The sequence below is a fragment of the Crassostrea angulata genome, chromosome 5, assembly GCF_025612915.1.
Source record: "Crassostrea angulata isolate pt1a10 chromosome 5, ASM2561291v2, whole genome shotgun sequence".
Taxonomy (NCBI): Eukaryota; Metazoa; Mollusca; class Bivalvia; order Ostreida; family Ostreidae; genus Magallana; species Magallana angulata.
Genome location: NC_069115.1, coordinates 11,022,816 through 11,042,466, shown reverse-complemented (window position 1 = coordinate 11,042,466; position 19,651 = coordinate 11,022,816). Strand labels below are relative to the sequence as shown.

General features: G+C 31.4%; 1 protein-coding gene across 1 annotated transcript; it reads right to left on the bottom strand.

The window, feature by feature from the left end:
• Window positions 1-8,089: 8,089 nt before the first annotated feature.
• Window positions 8,090-19,546, bottom strand: LOC128185000 (uncharacterized). Its single transcript, XM_052854673.1, has 5 exons — window positions 19,093-19,546; window positions 13,313-13,409; window positions 12,070-12,240; window positions 10,477-11,265; window positions 8,090-8,770 (listed from the first exon to the last, which is right to left on the bottom strand). The coding sequence occupies exons 1-5, from the start codon at window positions 19,417-19,419 to the stop codon at window positions 8,544-8,546; spliced, it is 1,611 nt and encodes a 536-aa protein (XP_052710633.1). The 5' UTR covers window positions 19,420-19,546; the 3' UTR covers window positions 8,090-8,543.
• Window positions 19,547-19,651: the final 105 nt, after the last annotated feature.

Here is a 19,651-nt window from a genome sequence, read left to right as displayed (position 1 = left end):
CAGGTTTCAATACAATGCGAAAACATTTTATGTCTACGGGGATTTTGTTTGCAGTAAGCCCGGATGATAACGTTGTAAACTGCGCGATGTATTCCGAGTTTATTCCAAATGGAAAAAAGATGTAAACATTCCCCATTATAAATCTCCGTAAGGAATGTTTTTTCGTTCCTGTGAATTTTTCCAAGTGAAAGATGATCATGTGTCAATGAAATTACCTTGGGCATTATCCATGCATGATTATATATTTGTAATTATCTAGATTTATGCTATTTTCCAATATAGCATCATAACCTAATAGTTTATATGAATTATATCAGTTCAAACAGCAGGCAACGAAACTTTAGTTTATCACCGACAAATAGATCTAGACAATTAAAGTCTTGTGCATAAATACCTGTAATTATCAGAAAGAAAACAATTTCTAAGTGAAAGTGCGAACATAATGACGCAAAAATCGAAGGAGCGACACCCGACGACTCTTTGCGCTTGTTTTTTTTTTAATGATGTCACTGGTATGTGTGTTCATCATGCAACAATAACAGATGTGCGATACCATTGATTGTTTTTATGTTATCCTCATTTATTTCACAAGAAACGTTGTTTGTTTGACATTTTGGATCATTTCTGAAGTGGTCGCTCTTGGTTTCGGTGTTTTGTTAATTTTGCAAATATAACCTTGGCTAATTCGGAGAAGAATCTGAGACCTCACTTCACCTTTACCTTTCCTTTAGATCCTGTACATAGTTGTCTGATACAATATTGATAACTTCATATCGCTCTAGGTATACGAGAGTTAGAGATCTCTTCAAATTTTGCCGGTCAGCTTCCGATATATACATGTGTAACCGTTGATCGTGCATTTGGTTTCTCGATGTTATGGTCATAGTCAGTTTAAAATGACGATAAATATATATAATTATTTTTTTCGGTATTTTTCTCATATAAGTTATTCGAACTTGTTTACAAACAATAGACTCATCATTTTTAACAAGTCGACCTTGTAGTAACCTAACTGAATAACTTAAAGATAGTTCTTTCAATAAATTAAATTGCATGTTTAGAGTAAAAGAACTTCTATCAAAAAGTCAAGGTGTACCAATACAGTGGAAGTTGGTCCTCGGGATATTTAAACAAAATTCAATAATGGGGTCTCTTTTCTTTGTCTCATTAAAAAGAATCGATTGAGCATTCATTTTTCTTTGTTCCGAAATAAATGTGCTACATTTGTATATATATGAAAAGGAGATACGTATAAAGGGAATACGCAAACAAAGAGTATTGTGAGCAAGTAAATACACTAAATTCGTTAATTAGTAAACAAAAAATGTTATTTTAAAGTAGCGTACAAATGTACTCAGGTAACAGTATAGATAGGTAAAGCGCGTGTAGTAGAAACAACACGTGCATGCGCGAATGAGCCAAGAAAGGTCGTGGTACAACACATCATAGTCAATAATTTTAACAGTCTGTTATCATCATATAGATCCATTTTCTGTCCTTGCGGAATTATAGAAAGGTTTGCTAACCGACACGTGTGTAGTATTTTCTTTGGTTAAATATGCTTGCAATCCTTTAATTGCACCGGCGTTAAAGTTTGGAAACCCAACCAAATGGTATCAATTAGAACGCTTTTTTTTAGATAAAAAAATATATTGATTTTTCAAAAGTACAAATACACATCATATCGGTAATGAAAGTTTGAATGTTTCATTTAATCTTACCAACAAAAAAAATCTATTTAAATCGCGTGATTAAGTTTACATGTACTTGTGTTCATACGCCGTTATGTGGCATATGTTATAAAAATTGTATCATATTTCGATTAAAAAATTAGGAAAAATATACACCGGATGTAAATATATTCTTGTGAAAAGCAACATCTCAGTGCTGATGTTAATAGTACACTTTCAATTTGTTTATTGGTAGTAATACATGTACTTAAGAAAAAGTACCACAGTCTTACAAAAATTATTTTGTTTTTATAATCAAGCGATTCAGCTCTCAACAAACAATTATAATGGTCAGAAACATCAATTACTTCAATCCAGATATGTAGAGGAAAAATAAATAAAGCAAAATTATTTGTTTGAAATGACTCCTTGATAGGATATGGACAGTGTGTAGTCAGATTTCTTTTTCGCATGTGTACTAGTGTTTTATTAAAAGTAATATAAGAGTAATTAAAATTATATACTTTTTATTAAAAAAAATTAAATATACCGTAATTAACAATTAAGCCTATTACACATTACTTTTAATTGCATTAAAATTTGTAACCTTTTATAACATTCAATTACTATTACAAACCAGCATTACACAATCCCTACAAACAACAAGACATGTTTTCTTATTTGTTTCTCGAATGATTCAATAGATTTAAAAAGAAGGCTGTAGTCTGTCACTGTATTAAATGAATAGTTACTTTATACCTTGGCCAATCTAATTAAATACAACCATGCACACATCAATGTTAAACAGATCATTACTTTACAAATAATACACATATGTACCATGCGCATTTAAGAAGAAATCAATTAATACTTAGTCTTAATACTTAGAAAATCATTATCATTATTCTACATCGAGAGGCTGTATCAATAATCAAAGTACTGACGAACTGACGGGAGTTGATTTTGTCGATGTTTATTTATTTAAAAAAAAAATCAATGATATGCTATTTTGCATGACAAGTTCATGTAGTTTCTAATTTGAATTACGCACATTTTTACAATATGAATTTTTGGACTTTTTCGACAAGAATGTCGAGAAACCTCCATATGAATCATGTTAAATAATATTTAAAGATAAAATTAATTCAATTAAACTATGTATCAGTGATAGAAATATTTCTCGAAAATTGCATGGATCCAAGCAATATTGAACTCTTGTCTCGTTCAACCAAACGCTCGGCTGACACCGTAAATCTCCGACAATGATTTACGGAGACAGCCGAGCGTCGAGTTGAACGAGACTATATTGAACTCTTGCATAGGAATACATACGACTACAAAAAATATTTAGATTGTTCGTACCATTTAAAATCTGAGTATTTTCAAGGTATTTACATGCATTAATAAGTTTCCTTGAAAAAAAACCCAATGCTTTATCATATATTACATCGAATTTATCAATTTTTTTCAAGAACTAAATCTTGTCAGCGGTGATGATTTGTGCTGAGGTCCAAACACTGTTTCACTTTCGGTTTGTCTGAATAACTGCATAGGAGAGTTGATTAAAATCAACTCCCAAAAATTGGTCCTTGAGCCTTGACAACCGCACCATTTCGGCTTTTTTTTAAACGACTTATTATTTACGAAAGCATGCACAGACAAATATTGTGATTAAATTTTGAGCTAATAACTATTTTGAATTTTCTTAACAAACAAACAACATAATACAATAAATATTTACTGACAAATAATATGCCGAGAGAACATGTATTAAAGAAGCTTAAAGATGAATCTGTTAAAAGTGCGATATTCACCTAGGTAAATATTAGGAGAAAAACTTTGTACAAATAAACAAACTACGGAACATTTTACCCCCCTCCCCCTCCGTTAACGTTTCTACTGACAATGTGCATTTTTATTGACAGATTTCAATTTTATTGTAGAATAAGAAAATTAAAACTTTTTTATCAAAAGTCCTTAAATAAAAGATAAAACGTGTAGCAAAAAAAGGGGATTATATTGGGAAAACATTTACTATTTTTTTGTAAATTACGGAGGATCTACGTGAATTGGGTTCGAAAGCTCAAAACAGAGTTTAAAAGGGCTCTGTTGTTGAGGTCATTTTTAGATTATGTTGATATCCTTAAATATATAAGAAAAAATCCAAATTAAAACTGTAAAATTGTATCGATTTTTTCTATAATAAACATTTATTTTAGGTAAACAAATCCTATTAATTTTGAAAGTTTTTGGTAGATCTTATGGTTAATTTGTTCACTTGTTGTTGTTTAAAGATTGTGTATAAACAGTAAAGCCTTGGGTAGTCTTACTTAAGGAGGCTGGATGGTCAACAATTTAAACATCAGATCTGCCTACCATTTCAAGATATGATTCAATTAGCTATTGACTTTTTTAAGTAAAGAAAAATTCCATATATTATACCTTTTAAATTTGATATTTTTCTATATTTTTGTATGGGTTTTTTTTTCTGAAAAAGGTCAATAGAGTCTAAAAATGGTCATGATTACCGAGCCCTCTTAATTTAAAACCTGCATTATCTTTCTTTTTGCGTTCAGGAGTCCTTTTGACTGTACATACATGGTTATTTGATATTAATACATATATATTCTGATGCCCGAAGTTTTTAAAATTACTCGACTCCGGTGTAAAATCCTGATTTTGTTTTAATCTACTCTTTTTCAATATTTATTACTTATTTTACATGTACATGTACAACATGAAAAAATACGGTATTTTTACGGATCTGTAATTGACCATTCTAAGGAGTAAACTATTAGGACAATGGAAACTTTAAGGATCTTAAAAATGAAATAATGATCATCAACTAAAAAGCCCAAAATTCATTTTTTTTTTTTTGGTATCGTTTAGAACAGAAAGCAGAAGGGCACAAAACTACTGCAGTATATCAAATGTTTCTATAATAGTCTTTTTTCTATTCTTTTTTTAAGAAGCGACGACTGTTTACTGATTTAAATGGTATTGTAAGCCATGCGCTGTACGACTATGAATAAAATACATTAATCTTTATCATTTTTAAAAATTTGGTCCTAATAGTTATAAATAAACAAATAAATAATAGAGTTAATAGTAGCTGAAAATTGATTGTCTTTTCTCAGAGTCACGGAGTGTGTAATTTTTCTATTATTTCATTGTCGGTGTACCAACATCATCTATATACTATTTCCAATCGTCTGCTTATTAGTATCCGTTTATCATCTATCATTATTTATCTTTACACAAATAAAGCAATTTTTTCCATCTTATGAATGTTTTTTATAATACACAGATATATGAAATATGTTTTTATCTTTAATTTTAATTTTAATGTCTATACAGTCACAAAATATTTTTTTTATTTATCACATAGTTTTATATTTGTCACATATTATGGAGTCTGTCTACAATTAATTGGTTCCTTCGAACTGAAAAGACACACTTTTATTGTTAAAATCATGGCGCGTGACTGTCGAATATATTTCTATGTCCGACTAGTAGGATATATTATTCGCCAATATGCAATGCTTCGCTTACTGATCTCGATATTTTTTTTATTAATAAATATATACAAACTGCTTAGCGTATACGTTCTTTTAAATTAGAGTTACTGTCCTTTTAAGCTACGTCACTTTGTTGTATCTAATGCCTCAAGATTTGTTAAAACCTCTGCGAAGGAAAAAGAGAAAACGTTTAAAATTTAATAGCAACAAATCATTAAAGGTCAACAAGTAGTGCAGCAAAGATTTTCAAAGACTGTTTGAAAAGTGAGAAAGATAATTGTTAAGAGCTCGACTGTAAAAGAAAAACATAGGTAATCACAGATTACAAAGCTCACCGAGACGAGACATCACTTTTATGAGACTTCACCTTTATGAGACCACCTTTATCATATTAAATGAAAATCATTCTTTATGATTTTGGATATTCATGGATTCTGTTTTGACAAAATATCGTATATCATCTGTTAAAAAATTGTATGATAATCATATGTTCATATGTTAATCAATACAATAATATAAAATTAAATATTGCATCCTATCATATTTACAACATATATCATATAATACAATAAAATACCATAATAAACAATGATGAGATATGGTATTGTAACGTATGATATGACATTGTATTGTGTTATTGTATTTGATCACATAATACAATATCATAATATACAAAACAATATAGTATTACATTACAGTATCATATTACATAATACATCATAACATTGAAACATATGATATGATAATGTATAATATAGTATGATATTGTATGATACTGTATCATTTTTGAAACATTATATGATATTGTATCATCTGATATAAATTTATACAACATTGTATCATATCAAATGATACAATATTATGTGATAGAGTAATATAATATATAATACAACATTATATTATACATATTGTATCATATGATACAATGATATATTTTACAATATCATGCAATACAATTCATGTGATGTGATAATATATCATATTATAAACCAATATCATATCATATTATACAATTTCATGTGATATAATTCTATATTACCGAAACTAATATCATATTATACAATATCGTATGATACAATATTATATAGAATATACAATATTGTATCATAGGATACAATATCATATTTTGCAATATCTTATGTAATAGTATCATGTGGTAAAATAATAAATTAATAATACAATATAATATTATACAATATTCTATCATAATATACAATACTATACATAACGATATCATGTTACAATATCATAACATGAAATATAAAAAAAAAATGATACAATATCATATCGTATCATATTTTTTTTTAATATTACATATGATATTATATTGTATCATATTAAACAATATTGTTTCATACCATACAATACTATATCAAAGGAATCATGTTATATCATTTATCAACAAACACATCTATCTATCGAGCAGGTTTGAGTGAGGTAGGATATTTCTTTAGCATCCTTGATAATGGAGATCAGGCTCTGCATCTGAAGCAACCTCTGCGTTTCATTTATAATATAGTTAAATCAATTATGCAAGCTATCATCTATAAAACATGTGATCTGTTCCAAAAAAATAAACCTCATCCAGCATCCGAAACCTTTGGCTCAGATTCAGCATTCAAGCCTGTCAGGTGCATCAGTCTACATAAGACGTATCTCCATGCAAGTTTGGTGAAGTTCAGACCAGTAATAACTAAGATATCATCATCAGAGGGCACTCGCAATTAAAACCTTAACCTGCTTCAGCATCCGCAACCTATAGCTCAGATTCAATATCTATGCCTGTCAGGTGCATCTGTATCATAAGACACACCATCCATTCAAGTTTGGTGAAGTTAGGACCTGTAATAACTAAAATATATTTTTAGCATCCTTGATAATGGAGATCAAGCTCTGCATCTGAAGCTTCCTCTGTGATTCATTCATATTACAGTTTAATCAACTATGCAAGTTTGAAATGGTACTATTATATATTAAACATGTGACCTGTTCCAAAAAACTAAACCATATCCAGCATCTGAAACCTATAGCTCAAACTCAGCATTCAAGCCCGTCAGGTGCATCAGTATCATACGAAGCACCATCCATGGAAGTCTGTTGTAGTTAGGACAAGTAATAACTAAGATATAATCATCAGAGGGCACCTGTTTCAAAATTTTTAACCAGCTCTAAAAACCTTTACCTCCTCCAGCATCCGAAACCTATGGTTCAGATTCAGCATTCAAGCCTGCCTGGTGCATCAGTATCATAAGACACAACATCAATGAAAGTTTGGTGAAGTACGGACCAACAGTAACTTAGATATTGCTATCAATTGGCACCTGCAACAAAAACTTTAACTTGCTCCAAAAACCTTAACCTCCTCCAGCATCCGAAACCTATAGCTCAGATTCAGCATTGAAGTCTGTCTGGTGCATCAGTATCAAAAGACACACCATCCATGCAAGTTTGGTGAAGTACAGACCTGCAGTAACTTAGATATTGCTCTCAAAGGGCATCTGCAACAAAAACTTTAACTTGCTCCAAAAACCTTAACCTCCTCCAGCATCCGAAACCTATAGCTCAGATTCAGCACTGAAGTCTGTCTGGTGCATCAGTATCATAAGACACACCATCCATGCAAGTTTGGTGAAGTACAGACCTGCGGTAACTTAGATATTGCTATCAAAGGGCACCTGCAACAAAAACTTTAACCTGGTCCAACAACCTTAACCTCCTCCAGCATCTGAAATTTAGGACTCAGATTCAGCATCCAAGTCTTTCAAGTCCATAAGTAGGTCCAGATGCATCATCAATGCAAGTTTGGTGAGGATAGGACAAGTAATAGCTTAGATACAGGACCTGCAACAAAAACTTTAACCAGGTCCGGACGCCGACACCGACGCCGAGGATATAGCATAAGCTCCCCCTGACTTCGTCTCGGTGAGCTAAAAAAAGCGGACGAAGTGTAGGACACCTTTTATGTGCACTTGCGTAGATGATAGCTTTTTGCGAGTCAATGTGTTACTTGAAAGCTCTAATGAAAATAAAATTCTTATTAGTTTTGTTACTGACTTCCTACGAAAATAAATACATCGGGTTGATCAATCTCAGAACCAACTGCTCAGCTTGACTTCTGCCGCCGCCTATGAAATCCACCTACCCGATATTTTTTCTTAATCAGTCAGTAGCAAACCTACATGTAACAAGTAATAAAATCAAATACACTGATGGCATTTTATTGTCTATAATCAGTCACATAATAATTTGATCAATGACAATTTTGATTTTCTACTTTTCACCGAATATATTAAATGATTGCCTGTGCACTGATGTCCCAGAAAATATATTTAAACCTTGTCTTTCATTTGATTTTTTAAACACTAATGTCACAAAGGAATTTCCCCGAAGCATCGCACTTGTCCTGAATAACAAGTGATGCGTAAGTCCAAACAAGACAATCGCCTGAGACGTTGGTAATGCCGTAGTTCGACAAAAATGTCGGATCCACGGCGGTGCCATCTACCCATTGCCAGCCTGACCCATATACATACTGAGCGCCGATGTGGTATTCCGTGTTATTAAGCAAAGATGCATCATAATCTGAAAGGGAGAATGGTAAATTTATGATGTATTGTATGTTTGTATAAATGATAGCATAATACATTATATATTTAAGAAAACCCATAAGTCTTTTAGTTGCCATATTACTTTTGATCGGTTAAAACTTGCTACCCGGACATAGGCGTCGGAAACCGGGAGGGGGGTTCGGGGGAGGGGGTAAGTCCTAAGGTAGTCCTAGCCATAAGGCACATAGCATCAGGAAGGGGCCAGCCCCCACCCCCACTTTTTCTTGCATTAAATAAAAAAGATTTAAATATTAAAAGTGATATTGAAAATTGGAGTCATAGGTATATTACCCCCCCCCCCCCACTCCACCGAAAAGGAATTTCATGATTTGTATTATGATTTCGGGAAAAAGGGTTGTTTGTTGTTGTTGCTTGTCAAGCTTCCTTTGATTAGTCTAGCCCCCCCCCCCCCCCCCCCCCACTTTCAAATTTTTCCGACGCCACTGCAGGATACATATACTTGAATTTGCCTAGATTTAAATATGTTTTTTTCACTGAATATGCATTTTTAGTGAAGTGCTTGTCATATTTTCTTCGAAATCGCATTTTGAAACAAATCTTTTCGTTAAATATAGCGTATTCGGGTGAATGAGTTATCTGAATGCTGTGAGGCATTAATATTTTTTATGGTTTTATTTAGTGTGTGTAGCAGTGAGAGTATCAAAATAAATCGAAAACAAATATAGCGTTAGTCGGAGATAAAGAGAATTATACGCATTTATGCACTGAGGCTTTTTATGACGTAAAAAGGTTTGTAATCTTCAATGACTGCTTATGAACATCGATCTGTGTTTAATACTTGGAATGAAACATTTAATATCCAAGTCAAATTACCCTTAAACGAAGTTTCTATTGAACCGCAGAAGCAAGATGAATGCATCTCGGTACTTTTAAAAAAATAAATGTAGTTGGTTTAGTTGAAAATAAGATTCTAATAAATATACCTAAAGTAAGAGTTCATATTATACTGAACACTGTGCCGGATAATTATGCCAGTGCAAAAGTGGCATTTTTGCACCCGTCTAAGCAGCATAAACCGAAAAATTCAAAAATGTCATATGATAGACCATTGCTTAAAGAGTTAACAACCATCTTTGTTATCATTGTATCTCACCTGTCAGGTGAGATATTTACCTTTCAAAAATGAATTCCTGTAGGAAAATAATTTTTCCCATAAGAAAAACAATATTCCTATCGGTAATTTAAAATTTCCTATAGGAATACAAGAACTTCCTACAGGAATTTTAATTCCGATAGGATTTGATAAAATCCGATAGGAAAACTTAATATCCTTTAGGAAAACTACATGTCTGAATCAAATTCCTACAGGAAATACCATTCTTCTATAGGAAATATAATTCATATAGGACTTTTTAAAAAATCCTATAGGATTGTTAATATTTCCTGTAGGAGAATCAATTCTCCTTTGGGAATTATCATTTTCCTTTGGGATATTAATTTGTAAAGGTTAATATCTCACCTGTCAGGTGAAACACACTAAAGACAAAAGTGGTTATATACTCTCTAGACAATGATCTATCATTTGGTACATGTATATATGGATTTCTCCGAAACTGCATCTTAAGCGGGTGCAAAAATGCCACCTTGGCACTGTCATAATTATCCAGCCCAGTGTTACTGTTTTTAAATCATTTGAAGGAAGAATTTTACTACACTTACCATCAAGAACGCTGTTCAACTTAGCAGCAGTATCCAGGATGGCCAAACGTGCACCATATCCAGTGCACATGGTTTTTGCATCCAGCCATTTTTCAGTGTCCTCATAGTTCTTGTAGCACAAGGAGACAGCAGGTTTCCATGTATATGGACTAGGGCATGGCGATGACGTTGGTGCAAGGGTCGTTGTTGGTACCACTGTTGTTGTAGGCATTGTTGATGTCGTTATTGTTGGACTCATTGTTGTTGGACTTGTTGTTATCGTTGTTGTTGGACTTGTTGTTGTTATCGTTGTTGTTGGAATTGTTGTTGTTATCGTTGTTGTTGGAATTGTTGTTGTAATCGTTGTTATTGGAATTGTTGTTGTTGGAATTGTTGTTGAAATCGGTGTTGTTGTTAGAACCGTTGTTGATAAAATTGGTGTTGTTAATGTTGTGGCTGGAGTCGTAGTTGTTGATGGGAATATAGTTGTTGATACCGTTGATGTCGTATTCATTGTTGTTGAAATCAGTGTTGTTGTTGTTGTTGGAATCACAGAAGTTGTTGTTATTGGTCCCTGTGTAACACCCGCCTTTTCACATATGAAAGGTTGCGTTAAGGTACAAGAATATTGATTGAGCAGGTCAACATCGTTCCACACCAGACAGACTCCAGATGAGCCAGTCACAGGATATGACGTCAGGAACCAAGGGTCGATAGCGAGGCCATCCACCCACCTCCAGTCCAAGGTGATGTTGTTATATGATGCTCCGATAAAGTATTGAACACTGAATAAAGATCCTGAATTATAATCTAAAAAGAAATAGTGACATCTTTTTAGCAGGTTCTTTAAAAGGCCCGTTTTTGTGCTACATTTTGATTGCCACATTGTAGTTGTTTCATTTATGATGTATAGTCATGTATTAAGTTTAGCTGAATATTTTTTGTCAAGGAGCCTTTCATCATTTGAAAAGAATTCTAAATTGCTTCCACTACAAATATAATTCAATTTTTAACTACATGTACACTTTTAATTTTTAGCAACATGTTTACTCTCAAACACTTATTATTCAACTGGCCAGAAAAAAATTCCAGTTTCATCGATGCTGCTAGGTTAACTGAATCAGTGTGGTATGTATTAAAGGCAGGTTAAGTTGTTGTTGTTGTTTTTTTGCAGAAGTAAAACACGTTTTTTTTTTTAATTAAATTTGATTTAATTTAATTTGATTAAGGTTGACAGTCATCTGTTAATTTACTTATTTTTTATAAAAAGTTTTTTCCTTAACATCAATGCAGTCAAAAATTGGCCAAGACTATTGGGCCACTAAATGGTACGATATCAGACGAAGAGTTACTGCAATATAATGTATATCAAAGCAACACATACAGAAACTTAAAGATATAAACTATAAAAAGAAATGAGTTTCTTTTAAGTTTGTATCCTGACAAACTACATGTAACATGTATATTTGACAATTTATGCATTTGGATAAACAGCTTTGCATAAACTCCTTATCTTATGCAAGAAAATATGAAAATATTCAGTATCTTTTATTTATCAAACATTACAATCATATTCACTCTAAAACAAGGAATGAAATGTGAACCAATGCAAACCATTTAAGAGAGCGTCGAGTTTGGCAGGCGTGTCTAGGATGGCTAGCCTCGCTCCTAGAGCCTCACAGTGTGTCTTGCAGCCCTGCCACAGCATAGGGGTCTCGATGACCTTATAGCATAGGCTGACTGAGGGATTCCAGGTGAAATCCGAAGGACACTCCACAGCGGTGGCTGCAGAGAGAGGGAGAGAGTGAGAAAGAGGATCTCAAATCTAAAATAAGCATCTCTTTAAGGTGTTATATTATTAGAAGATTAACGAATAAAAAGATGTAAACAAAGAAAATATCTTCGAGAGTGGGTAGCATGAATGATATATGTTTTACTGTGTGACCTTTTGAAGGGCAAAGCCAATGATTGTGATATATGTTTATTTACTATTTCACTACATTCATTGTAAACGTACAAAGTTTGATTCGTCCATCTATTTATTCATTACACTAAATAAATGGTGGCGTGCTAAGTCTACATTTATATGTTGTGTCGTCAGGTCGGTAGAGCAGACATCAATCGGCAACTAACGTCAAAAGAATCCACACAAAATGCAAAGAATATAGATTAATATGACTTAATGCAGAACGAACATAAATTTTTGAATCTTTTTATCAAAATTATCATGATTTCTTTTGAATTTCAAAAAAGGAGATTGAATAACGTGAAATGAAATAACATGAACAAACCTCTTAGGACATGACTAAAAATGATGGAAAGTATTACCCGCCAACATTGACCGCCATTATAGTTAACAGTTAAATGTCTATTATGATATTTATGTTTTGATTGTTTTAGGAAAATGTGTAATAACATTGGAAGATAAATTTTAATACAAAACAAATTTCGGTCATTTCCTCATTTTTTCTCGTTGAATCTTTCGCAAATATCCAAAACTAAAGGCTGTGAGTTCTTTCGTAACATTATATGTATTTTATAAGTGTATAATTTCAAATAAGTGGCAGACAAGCATACTGAAAAATCTAATTTTAAAATGTGTCCAAAAATAATTCCATAAAACGTAGCATAGTATATATATTGACAATACAAACAAAACAAAACAGTTGTTTGAGTAATTTGTTTATCATATATGTTGATGCTAGAAACTGGTCGATTTTGGGTTTTTTTCTTGTTGGAGATAAGAATTTGAATTGATCTGTCGACTAAATCGATTGTGTATAACGACACGTCTAAAGCGTCAACTATCTCTAACTGCTACGAAAACCTGTATGCATTTTTAAGTAAAAATACGTACGTGTGATTGGATCAGATACACAAGTTGGAGCCCCACTGGATAACACCGTACATCTTAAAGAGCATGATGCGGACGGACAGGCAGCAGGAATGAGTTCCTAGAAGATACAAAATGCCCCAAGACCTTGAGAATACCTTAGCCGATAGTTGAACCTGCTTCAGAATTTTGTTATGCCTTTTAACTTTTATTTTGGAGTCTGACCCCCCCCCCCCTAAAACCAGACTCTTCTGACAGTTACCCATTTTTATTTTATGTATTTAATGTATAAAAAAATCAATCCAAATAAGGTAAAAATTGATATAGACATGAATTTAGTTTCCTTTAATCCTAGAAATGCTTAAAACAAAAATTCGTAACTTTTCAATGCAATAAGACGTAAAACAAAATTGAAAATTATTAACGGATGGTCCACAACGACAGACAAAGACCAATGAGAAAAGTTCAATAGACTGAATCAGGCGACCTTACATCATTTCCTAAATAAAAACAAGAGAAAAACAGTCAATATGACAGAAAACAGGGTTTCCTTTTGTGTGAACAGAATCTGTCATTAATTTTTCAACACTGAATTGGAAAAAAAACACTACGAAACCTATCCAGGGAAATGGCTTCCTCGATATGCAATATTTTGCTAAAGTATAACTATGTTCAACAGGTGTTTTTTTTTTTTTTTTATAAATTATCAGAAAATCAAACTCTTAGACTAAGTAACATGCTCATTCCTGATATATATACCTGCTAAACAACAACTTCCCACGTGCAACTTTGAAACTGTAGAAATAGTTCAAATATCAAAATCTAAGTACATCTGATGTACAATTGATCTGCAGAACAAAAACGTCCTATTTTTTAAAATGTAGATTGAGTTATACGGGGTACCACCCGCCCACCATTTTCATATTTCAATAACCGGATTTTTTTTCCTTTGGAAAACCTGGTTTGAACAACTTTTTAATTGTTTTTCGTTAATCTAGTCTAGTTTCTTTTTTCTAAAAATCTAGAACTGTTTTACCTTAGTTTTATTTTAAACTATTTACAATTCCAAAGCTGATGTTTTCTCAAATTGCATTTTTTCTTTAAGCATATTTCATCTATCTCAGTTCTAATCTGAGTCGAGAATTTTTTATCGTTACAACTTGTCAAAGTGACCCCATTATTTTTTAATCAGAAAAAAATCAAATTAAATTTATAATTTTTAAGTTTTGAATGGTCATGATTGTTTAAGATTTGCTTTATTAAATAAAGATGACAATTCTTCTTCTCATACAACGTTAACATACTAAAAAAAATGTAACATATTTTAAAAATCACATCATGGTTACCAAAAGTAAAATAAATGTGCAATAACTCAATTTAACACATGAATTTTAATAGTTTCCCTTTGGTAACAAATCCACCTTTCTTTCTTTTTTTCAGGAATAGAAAAATTGGCTTTTTTTCACAACATACTATATATTCGCTGACTATTAATCTAATTTATCAATACAACATACACTTATTAACAATTCATGCAATTAATGTCATATTCATTATCAAGATTTAACTAAAGTTTGCACAGGGTTAAATTAAGGGTTTTTTTTCAAATTATGGTAAAAAACATTTCCTTAAAAATACAGAATTTGAGTTTTCTTAAATGTGAGAAAAAACTTAAATTTCAATAAAAATTCAATCAAAAGTCTGAGATTTTATCTTCTGAATTTGTTCTTGCATTTATGTCACTGACAGCAGCACATAATTATACATTTTTAAAGTGATTTTTATTCTTTGTTAAATTTGATTAAAAAATCTTTTATCAACTGCTCTATTGAACAGTATATAGCACTACATATATTATATGTAAATACATTACGTTAATATCATCAAATGAAGTCACATTCTCAAATTTTGACCAACTTTTCAAACCACCAGTCTATATTATTCGAAGCGAAATTATAGAAATTGTTGACATTGCGTTTCTTGATTTTTTTTAAGAATTTAGCTAGGTAACTACAAACACTTGATATTTGGTATCAAACATGTTACACTAGGGGTTTCTTCACTATTTGTAGTTCTGTTTACATTGCTTTCCAAAAAAAATGCAGTGCTAAGGTTTTTTATTTTTTTTAAATAAGGCAGAATATGTGGAATTGTATACTTTTTACAAATATTTGATTTCATTTTAGTTCCAAAGTTTACTTTATTATTTCAAAATAATTGGATATATATTGTTTCAGAAAAAACTTTGAAATAAATACCCTATACAAGAGAACCTACATACCGATCGCAAATAATGGGTTTACTTACGGTATTTATGCAGAGTAAACCCACATAAAACCAAGAACTTTATACCAGATCAGAAGTAGACCCCTGAGGCACACGCTACATGTGTATTTGGAATATACAAGGTTCTGCTTCACATTTCAGTGTTTAAAGAGAACCTCAAAAGCAAATAGCAAGTAAAATCAGTTAAATCACCAGGTTGGAATTTACTCTGGTGATAGGTTTGGTCTGATCGGTACTGTAAGCCTACATTTAATGTAACTTGTCATCACTTGTGAAGTTTACAAAAAGGTAAATCAATTCACCGACTTTTAAAGCATACAAGAAAAGAGAGTGAACTATCTGACTTGTTTTGAAAATCACTGAAATATGTAATACAAATATTTTAAGTGTATAGAATTTGTGTTTCAAATCATTTTTTTTTTAATTTCCATGATACTTATCAAGTCCTGTTAATTAATTTTTTTAAATTGATAAATCCAATTAAGTGTGAAAATTTTTTCTGAAGATACTGGTAAAAATAAACAAAAGCTTTTAAATGCTAAGGAGACTGAATTGTGAACATACTACACATCAGTTAGGCCTTTAAGATGGTATAAGACACTTCCATGTTGTGACGAATTTATTATTTATCGAAACAAACTATAAAATATGTAAGTATAATTTTTAAGTTTTCCTTTCCCAAATTGCCATCTAACAGCGTAGCGAAGTAGGCTAGAGGGTTCACAACGGATCTGTAACTCATGAGTACGAATACCGCTTGAGGCTTTTACAATGTTTACCTTTCCTACATTTTTTTCAAACGTATTTTGGTCAAATATTGGAAAATTTGATAATCCTAAACCGGTTAAAGAATTCAACTTTTCATTTACTTCAATCAACATTAATATCGACAGATTTCCCATACCATATCATATTTCATATGATCGTGATATTTTGGCCATAAACGTTTTAAATGATGAAAAATCCGAATTATAATTTTATCTTTATCTATATGAAGAGCTTTTCGATTTTAAAAAAAATTTACCTAGTAAAAATAAAATGGCCACCGTCTTTCAATTGAGTATCGTATAATATGTATTGTGTTGATATCCTTGTCATCTTAAGCACCGGAAAGAAAAAAAAATACTAAAGTAAAGACCTAATGATACACAATCAGATAAAAACATTTTTGAACAAATATTAGTTATTTTAGTTAAAGCTCTATTGACTTTGAATGGATTAAGAATGTTTAAAGCAAAAACTTTTTTTCGATGTGGGGTATCAACATTGCAAGATTATTAATAAAACTGTCGGTATTTAATACGGCTCTTCATATACAATGATTAAATACGGATGGAACGCCATTCCATCGATAAATAGGTTTGAACATCAATTTAGCATCCGACCTATTGGTTTCCTTAACCATTTTCTAACATTAACTTTTCTAATTTAAATATATTTGCGTCTGATCTTATATAATTACTATTTACAAGTCAATATGACCACCTAGATTTCACTAAACAACTATTTATTCTATGAACAATGTTTAATGACCTACATGTACATTGTATCGATCAAATGGAGTACAGACCTTGATTATTTCAACGATATGTTTTTAATTTTTGTAAATAACTAATTGAAGTCAATGAATAATAACAACAAAACTATTGAAGATAAAATTAAAGATACGCATATCCCAAACAAAGTCTATATATAATTATATTCAAACATTGCAATTTAATTTTTGTAAATAACTAATTGAAGTCAATGAATAATAACAACAAAACTATTGAAGATAAAATTAAAGATACGCATATCCCAAACAAAGTCTATATATAATTATATTCAAACATTGCAAACTTTCGTAAGAATGAAAAGTGTAATCTCGCTGCAGAAGGTCAACATTAACGTTAAAAAACCAAGACATATTTTTTGAAAATTACATTAAATCGTGTTCGTATTTTAGAGCAATTGTTTATTAAACAAGGAAAATCATAATTTTTCTTTCAAAGCGGATCTGATGGGTTAATGGTTATAATATAATTCTGGTGGTAACGCGCTTTCTCATTGGCTGAAGTTTGTTTATATCGAATAATAAGGTTTGCTACATCATAGTGAGACTAACATCAAATTTAAAACGTATCAATCCACCTGACTTTACGTTTGACATTTGTACAAATTGATGTCATTTTAAGGGTCATGTGACTGTTTATATCTACAATTTATAGCCAAAAATTAAATTATAGGTAATAAATTCAATCTTTATTAGTTTTATACGATATTAAAAGGTTGGTAAAAAGTTGAACAGTTTATAACGCGTAAACTGTTTCAAACCATTTTACTGTGAAATCATTAGAATTCGTAATGGCTCAATTTTCGTGGTAATCGTGGGTAGCCCTCACCCACGAATTTACATCCTCAGTGAAAACAATTTTTGAAACAGTTCTTTTTTTTTTCGCAATATAACATCCGCATGAATAATCCACGAAAATTGGCCCCCATTAATTTAAATGATTCCACAGTATATTGTATAAAACAAATAAATATTGAATTCATTACTCAAATAAAATTCTATTCTTTAATCATCAGAGATCAACATATTTTCAGTATTATTGCTTGTTTGTGATTTTACAATCATATCAGTATTATAATAAAAACATCGTTTTATTTCAATAACAATGTCTTCTCGTGTACCGGTATGGCATTGTCCATTAATCCCATGTGTGTGCTGTTACTGGCTAACGCGGCATCTAACTATCTTTTATAAGAATATTATAAATGCATTGTGTAATTTTAAGAGTTTATAAACTGATTATATTTAGAATATAACTTTACTTGTACGTACATTAATAAGTTAAGATGGCCAGTATGAATAAACCACCTTAACATTTCTAATTATCTCCAAAACAATTGTAATTTAAATTTACCCGCGTTTTTCTAGCATCAACAGTAACCTTTCAACTGCATTTAGTATCACTACTGTAAAAGTGGTTATGTACGCATTTCTATTGTCAAACAATACGCGTGGGTATTATATACGCGGATGCCTGATTTTCTATACCAAATGTTTTATTTTTTACCATACGTATTTTAGGCGGATTTTAGCGTACCGCGTAACTAATGTAAATTTGCCCGCGCGTTAATAACCACTTTTACAGTATTTTAAATCAAAACTTCATATGGCTTTTCTTTCTTCATATTATTTTTTTTATTCTTTATAATATAATAAACTTAATATAGCGGTGATCTAATCACCTTCTTTACTACTAGAAAATTAAAACAATTCATAAAAAAAACATGACTCGACATTAGATAATGTATAATAAAATTTATCTGTTGCAGATGGAGATTGTGCTATCTGTTCAAAATGATATTTTTTACGTTCATTTCATCACCCATTAGATAACTAGAAGTTCATAAGCTTTCTAAGCGAATATAACTGAAGTATATTTTAATTTTACAATAAAGCTAAGAAACAACGATTTTTAAAATTATGGAAATTTTAATTTTAAAATTTCTATTCCGGTGATAAGACGTACCTGAGGTTGGTCATTTTTCTCCATGTAATCACACAAAACATCCGGGACTAGAACAACACCCGGGCCCACTATGGAGGGGTTCAGCTGACATCGTAAGTCGCTCCTCCAATAATTGACCGATAGGCAATCCCCCCGCCGCATACATTCTCGTACACACTGTTTCTTTCCCGTAGCAGTTAATATTTGTCCTGGAACATCTAATTTATGTCCTACCTGGCTTATGTTTACCATAACCCCATCGCAATTGAGCAATTTATCCATTAGAAAGATAACCTTGATAAACAGAAATATCCATCTGTATCTCTGATAGACCATAAGGGTCTCCATATTAGCTTCGGACGAGTAAAAAAGTTTAAGCGTCTGTTTTTTTAAGTCTAAGTGTACTTAATACTTTTGTTTAAATTCATAACGCTGCTGGAACAAAGTTTAACTCATTTCGAAGCGAAAGGTTGTAGACGTTCATTGGATATAAAGTTTTTACAATTGTTATTTAAATTAAGAACGTCAATTAATAACAAAAATATTATCAATACTTTAAATAAATGAAGCACTATTAAGG

Excerpts from the sequence above, each read along its gene's own strand:
- LOC128185000 (XM_052854673.1), bottom strand. The coding sequence starts at position 19,419 with ATGGAGACCCTTATGGTCTATCAGAGATACAGATGGATATTTCTGTTT. Across the intron at positions 13,410-19,092 it reads AGAAAAATGACCAACCTCAG|GAACTCATTCCTGCTGCCTG; the intron begins GTACGTCTTATC and ends TGTATCTTCTAG. Across the intron at positions 11,266-12,069 it reads ACTCGACGCTCTCTTAAATG|ATTATAATTCAGGATCTTTA; the intron begins GTTTGCATTGGT and ends ATTTCTTTTTAG.